The 6,760-nt window shown below is 40.4% G+C and overlaps 2 protein-coding genes across 6 annotated transcripts in view; both read right to left on the reverse strand.

The window, feature by feature from the left end:
• csnk1e (casein kinase 1, epsilon) overlaps nucleotides 1-3,087 on the reverse strand; it is a 6,024-nt gene extending 2,937 nt beyond the window's left edge. Inside the window, exons 1-9 of one of the 3 annotated variants that reach the window (XM_016488289.1) lie at nucleotides 3,006-3,087; nucleotides 2,821-2,882; nucleotides 2,147-2,243; nucleotides 1,945-2,055; nucleotides 1,711-1,859; nucleotides 680-908; nucleotides 436-606; nucleotides 199-347; nucleotides 18-110 (exon numbers count right to left, since the gene is read on the reverse strand). In XM_016488289.1, coding sequence (XP_016343775.1) covers nucleotides 18-110; nucleotides 199-347; nucleotides 436-606; nucleotides 680-908; nucleotides 1,711-1,859; nucleotides 1,945-2,055; nucleotides 2,147-2,222 — 978 coding nt within the window. In that variant the 5' untranslated portion in view covers nucleotides 2,223-2,243; nucleotides 2,821-2,882; nucleotides 3,006-3,087. Of the gene's footprint in view, nucleotides 111-198; nucleotides 348-435; nucleotides 607-679; nucleotides 909-1,710; nucleotides 1,860-1,944; nucleotides 2,056-2,146; nucleotides 2,244-2,820 lie in introns of all 3 variants that reach the window. The other 2 variants (XM_016488287.1, XM_016488288.1) reach the window with 2 other exon arrangements.
• Nucleotides 3,088-4,010: 923 nt separating this feature from the next.
• The window catches only part of tnrc6ba (trinucleotide repeat containing adaptor 6Ba), a 63,858-nt gene continuing 61,108 nt past the window's right edge, over nucleotides 4,011-6,760 (reverse strand). For all 3 annotated transcript variants that reach the window (XM_016488291.1, XM_016488290.1, XM_016488293.1), the window contains one exon: nucleotides 4,011-6,039. In XM_016488291.1, the coding sequence (XP_016343777.1) occupies nucleotides 5,472-6,039 (568 nt within the window). In that variant the 3' untranslated portion in view covers nucleotides 4,011-5,471. The remainder of the gene's footprint in view (nucleotides 6,040-6,760) is intronic.

Here is a 6,760-nt window from a genome sequence, read left to right on the forward strand (position 1 = left end):
GGCAGAGCACAAGCCGCAGAACCCGGCGGTCCGCCTCCGGTCCTCTCATCCCTCTCCTCTCCCTCTCCCCTCTGCTCCTTCTCTTTATCTTCTGCTGTCCTGCTGGAGCCCTGACACAGTCAGAAAAGCCCACAAGGTGAGCAATATAATGCACATTTGAACTGCAAAAAAATTATGCGAAATGTTTAAAGAACATACAAATTTCAGCATGTTCCAGTCAAACACATAGTCGTATGAAAATCCCTGTCTGTGGAAAAGATTCCTGAACAGCTGTCTCAGGTACGAGTAGTCAGGTTTGTCATCAAACCGGAGTGAGCGGCAGAAGTTCATGTAGGTTGAAAATTCAGCTAGAGATGTGTTAAAAAAAGAGAACGGAGTTAAATGAGAAATTTAATTTTACATGATTTTCCAGCTGTTCAAATCGCATCTACTCACATGGATAGCCCTTGCAAAGAACCTCAATGGGGGTTGACATCTTTTTCTCACTGATTCGCTCATACTTTTGTCTTTTAGTAGCTGCTTTGAGGCCTTGCCAGGGCAGAGAACCCAAGTTAAAGTACATAAGCACATAGCCAAGGGACTCAAGATCATCCCGTCGAGATTGCTCTGTGGAAACAAAAGGTACATATAGAATAACCCAAAATAAAGAGTCCAACAGAATGCATTTCAGTGCCCTTACCAATGCCCAAATGAGTGTTAATGGAGGCATAGCGGGCAGTGCCAGTCAAGTTCTTGTTCTCACGATACGGGATGTGCTGATGTGTGCGGGCGTCACGATACTTTTTGGCCAAGCCGAAGTCTATGATGTAGACCAGGTTTCCCTTCTTGCCAAGCCCCATCAGGAAATTATCAGGTTTAATGTCTCTGTGAATGAAGTTCTTGGAGTGGATGTACTCGATTCGGCTAATCTGGAAAGAATAAACAAGAAACTAATTTAAAACGATTGTCTCAAATGTATAATATCTATATTTATTTACATTTTTACTAATTATTTTTTTTCTGGGTTAATATTATGTTTTAGCACTACATCTTGGAGTGGATGTACTCGATTCTGCTGATCTGAAAAAAATCAACATGAAACAAATTGAAAACAGTTGTCCCTATGTATAAAATCTTTATCTATTTTAAATCTATATATGTATTTTAATTTATTTTTCTAGGCTAAAATAATGTTTTAGCACTACAATTTAGGAGGTTTTATGTAGTTCTTCCTCTGAACGTTCCCTAACATTACAAAAATTAAGCAAAAGCTTAAATTCTGCAGCAAGGGATTCAAATAATCAACTACATTTTTATATCAAAATTTTGTATATAAATTTCATAATTTATTTTAATATGGTAAAAACGTGCATTTATGACCCTAGAGCATTAAAGGTAGCTGCCATAGCACTGCTATTCACTTGCTATGGTATTCTAAGTGGTTTTAAGCATATTGCTATGCGGTTGCTAGGTTGTTCTGGGACTTTATGATATTCCGATCCCTAGATACGGCTCAGGTCCCTCTTTCATTATAAATCTATAGGATTTTTGCCCTTTTTCTCCACCAAGTCTTGACACATACAAAAGCAACAGAATGCTTCCTTCAAAGTGTCACATCTATAGAAAAACAGTGCAGGGCGAGGGTTTGTGCAAATAACTATCCCTAAGTATGAGTGATAATCAAAATTTTTTTCCTTTAAGATCTTGTTTATATATTTTCAATGCAATTACCATCTGGTCTGCCAGGAGCAGGACTGTTTTAAGTGTGAATTTCCTTGAGCAGAAGTTGAACAGATCTTCCAAGCTTGGACCCAGGAGCTCCATCACCATGACATTGTAGTCCCCTTCAGCACCACACCATTTGATCGAGGGAATACCCACTAAGGTTGAAAGGAGATTGAAGAGCCATGTCTAGAAAACCGTTCGCAGCATCAAAAATGAAAACGGAAGGAAATCAGTTCTCACCTCCACCTTGCATCATCTTATAGAACTTGCTCTCAATATGTAACTGTGGATGTTTAGTCTTCACACTCTCCAGTTTAATGGCTACCTCCTCTCCTGACGTGATGTTTGCACCTGGAAGATTTAATTTTTACATCATCAGGACACCACACTTTCATGAAATCTACATCAGTAGCCCAATTCATGTAAATAATATACTTTTTACCCAAGTAAATGTCACCAAAGGAGCCACTTCCAATCTTTCGCCCAAGACGGTATTTACTCCCAACACGTAACTCCATGATTCCTCCCCTTAAAGCAGCCTTGGAGTCATACAAAATGTTAGTATGATGTAGATCAAATACATTAGTCTCAGACAATTACAGATCTGCGTTTCAGCACACAGCAGATGTAAACAGGATGCTCACTTCAGCATTCCTTCCATGATTCTCACCAGCTCAGATTTAATTCACATTTCAGACAAAAAAACAAAAAGGCTGCAAATGCAGTCAGCACAGGCAGTCACGCATCTAACGTCTGACATCTGAGTCATGTGATCCGAACACAGTTGCTGTTCAATTCCTACGAACTTGCAACGAACAGGTTAATATTTAATCGCTGATTATCAATGTGCAACCTATAAGCGTTAGAATGAGAAATCTATTGAAAATGACCCATTTTCGTGAGTGTTTTATGGCGTCTGCATAATTGAACACACAAGACGTATCTGTCTTCAGCGATTTTCAGCCAATTTTGTAGCAGCCGCACCCAAGACCATGTTGATCCCGAGATTTCCCAAACTGTTCACACTGCTGACATTAACATTTATTCAGGACAGCTAAACAAATCCTAAAGACTCGATGTCCTGATATGACCTTAAAGCAGGACCATCTTTCTTACCTAACGTGAGGGTGGTGGAAATGTGAGGCTGGTCGACAGGCTTGCGCTCGTAAGACAGGACCCTGGACAGCGAAGAGTGCAAGCGTAATTTTAAACGTCTCATCACAAATGTAATTCCAACCACTGCTTTCCTCCTCGGATTTTTAAATCGTTGATTTCATATCTCAGCACATGGATTGACCTACTTGCATTAGCGGGCTAGCGAGCAGCAGCCTCCCTTGTTTGTATCCCAGAGCACTTCTCACAGAAATGATGTCATTCACAAACTAGCGGAAGGACCCGGATCACTTCAAGGGGCCGCGCGCTTGACGTGCGTACGCGGCCTCTCTTCCATCCACACGCGACGAACTACGACGCTCTATTTTATTATCAGAGAAATCGTCTTTTTATTCTTATTTGAAAAAACCGTTTTGACATATGGTAAAGATGTGCTATTTAAAAATATAAAATGTTTGCTGAAACTGATTTTGATAACCTTACTCTGGTACCTTACGTATGTTATTATGTACGTATTATGTACGTGAAATAAAAAAAAAAAAAAAATGTATTTCAAATTATTTAAATATACATATATTTTTCACGTATTTGCTCATTTGGTAGGTAGCCGTGTAATAACTGGGATAATGTACAGTCAGTCATTATTGCAAAATAAACTCGTAAACATTGATAAAACAGTCCAAACCAGTGGTTCACAATTAGGGGGCCTCAAAATTACTTTAAAAGCGTTAAAATAAAACAAAAACAAGTATTTAAATAAACCAAAACAATGATCACGACCATGGTTTTATTTTAATTTACCTCATTGTCCAGGAAAACCTGGATATAGGAGAAGTCTCATTTCAAAAATGTAAAATTATAAAACAACTCTATGGGAATTTTTATAAAGAACATTTTTCTGGTTATACCAAGCTCTAAAACCCTGGAAAAACTATGGGGCCTTCAAATATTTTTTGTGGACAGTGGGAGCCCAGGAGTCAAAAAGGTTGAGAAATGTCGAAAAAGGACCCAATAAGCAAGTTCGTCTATTTGAAACGCAGGTTGTAAAACTACAATATAACCCTTACGAACCTGTAATATTATACGGGTGGATTCCAGCTGATGTTAATCAGAAGTCACAATTGAATAATGAATAAAAAGAAAGTGCACACAACTGGCAACAAAATTAAATTCAACCTTTATTAATTGTCTTCTTTTTTTTTTTTTTAATTAATTTCTTTTGTAAAATCAGAAACAAAAAACCTGAACACGAGTGATAAAGCCCGCCTTAATTTATAATGGTACACAACAACAAAAATAAACAACTGGTAACTTTTTAAGTGTTCCTAAAACACCCATCCAGCTCAGCTTGGTACAATAAGGTTTGGCATGTTTCATGTTTCATTATGAATGCCTTCAGTTGGTTGTTCTAAAAAAATCTTTTTCTTTATTATAATTATTGCAATTCAGACAATATATAAAACAAAAAAAGGCTGATAAAACCACAACTTAAGAAATATTAATTAGTGCCAATGTTCTTGAACTTGCTGTCACACTCACACACACAGCCACACCTGCATACATATCATGCACACATAGACATCAAACACCTGAAATAAGCGTTCACTCATACATTTACTCACCGCCCTAATCCAGCACTGATCTTTGTAAATACACCACGCTTGTTAATCTCTGGCTGTCACACATTCATCGATGCCTCACAAACACTCTGAATGTCGCCTCCATTACCTGGGACTTCACTCATGCACGCAGGCAGAACGGGCACCTTGTACAGCTAAGTAACATCCAAGTGATCGTCATTATGACAACATACTCAATTAAGAATAAAAAAAAAACAAAATAAAAAAAAAAAAACGAGGACAACGAGATACAGTTTGTCAGACATCAGAACAGTGTTTGAGTAATTTAAGTCTGCATGAAAATGGAGCCGTAACAATGCGAGCGTTCAATGAACATTGTAGGATGCATATTTTTGTCCTTTTTTGTCTGGTTTCTCCTTTACAGTGCACGCCTGAGTGAGAGTGTCTCAGTATGCGAGTGTGATCTTTATGACCTCAAGGATTTAGGATTCATCCAGTTGAGTCAGTATTTAAGTCCAACTGTTTGCATGTCCTGTTCAAGTCTTGCTGAAGTCTTCATTTAAGGGTAAGAAGAAATGGGATGTGTTTGTGTGTGCGTACGCGTGTATCAGTACTGACTGACTTCCACACACTGCTCCTCCACGCTCCCATGTTGTGACGATCGGATTATGGGGAGCTCGAAACACTGCTATGGGTAAAAATGACAGTGTGTGTACATTTGGAACCAGTGTCGTCTATATAATTTTGTATTAATGCATTTTGCTAGGTTTCATAATGCAGTCGGTCTGCTTCTCAGCACTTAAGTGTTTATCGGCATCTGATGTTTGAGAGCTTACCTTTGAATCTCGTCTACATAGGTGTTACAAATGTATACTAAATACTTGGATGTATATTTATGCATTATGCACCCTTCTGAGTAACAGAGGGCATGTACACAAATCGCCTGTATTCTGATTAATGTTCCTATATTCCTGCATCTGTGATAATATAGGAGGAGAGCTGTTATATTTATATATCTGTTGTATGTATATATGTGTGTGTGTGTGTTGCTGCATGTGTATTTGTCTGCATCAGTCAGATAGAGTCTGCACCTCCTCCCAGCAGGTCTCCAGGCAACAGTGCTGCAGGGCTGCTCATCTGGTGCCGATCTTCCATGGCCGGAGACCCCCACAGACTGCTGCTTGTGTACCCTGGAGTCATGCCGCTCCACAACCCCGCCCTGCCAGGATCAACGCCCCCTGTGTTGCTGCCCACACTTCCACCAGCACCGTTGCTGCTCCACTGGGTGAAAACACTTAGGCCTGCTCCCTGGGCAGAGGCAGGGTCAGGAGAGCTGCCTGTACCTTCTAAACTCTGCCAGGTAGAGCCAGAGGGCCCAGTTCCACCAGCATTGTTGCTTCCTCCTGTCGTCAAACTTCCCACTCCAGCCCGTTCTCGCTCACCACTCCCAGCGCTGATGGTACCCACAACTCCGGCCCCCGATGACCCTGTCACACCTGCCGGCCCGGAGACGGCTACGCCACCAGCTCCGCCACCTCCACTGCCGCTTCCGCCAGCTCCAGTCTGGGAATGTGCAAAATAGCGAGCAACCTCCTCCTCGCTTACGAACTCGGCCAGGATTGTGGTGTTACCTAAAACACACCTGGGAGGAATTTTCAGAGATTACAGTTAGGAAGACGTCTAACAAGGTATGGAAGCCCATTTCTGCCACAGAGTAAAAAAAAAAACATTAAAGGAGACATATTATGTGCCTTTTTACAATATGTAATACAAGTCTGCTGTCCCCAGAATGTGTCTTTGAAGTTTCAGCTCAAAATACTCCACAGATCATTTATTATATCATTTTGAAAATGCCTATTTTGAGTGGAAGCAGAAACACACTGTTTCTCAGGCCTGTCTCTTTAAATGCAAATGAGCTGCTGCTCACCGCCCCCCTTTCCAGAATAGAGCTGGGACCTGCTAAAAAACATCTGTTTTGGTTCTGATTATCATGTTTATCGTGCTGAAATCATGCATTGTAAACCATATTAGTTTAAACTTCTGATATACGGTTTTCTGAGAGGACACATCCGAAGCACACGGACAGAAAGCGGCCACCAGACAGCATGTGAGTACTAAACTAAGCAAAGCCTGTTTTGCTCAAACTTTCACCATGGCATTACACCGTTGTCGCTTGCGAAATCAAAATGATGGCACCGTGGGTGTAAACTTACAGATTAAGGGGCGGTGATATTATAATGAGATTTCTTTGCCATGTCACCAAGGGAGCGAAATCAGACGCGCCAATTTTTCAGACTCTTGCAGAAAAAGGCTTCCCAAAACAAAGTTACTGGGTTAATCTTTTTCACATTTCCTTGGTTGGT

This window comes from Sinocyclocheilus anshuiensis, unplaced genomic scaffold (genome assembly GCF_001515605.1).
Source record: "Sinocyclocheilus anshuiensis isolate Anshui unplaced genomic scaffold, SAMN03320099.WGS_v1.1 scaffold1877, whole genome shotgun sequence".
Classification (NCBI taxonomy): Eukaryota; Metazoa; Chordata; class Actinopteri; order Cypriniformes; family Cyprinidae; genus Sinocyclocheilus; species Sinocyclocheilus anshuiensis.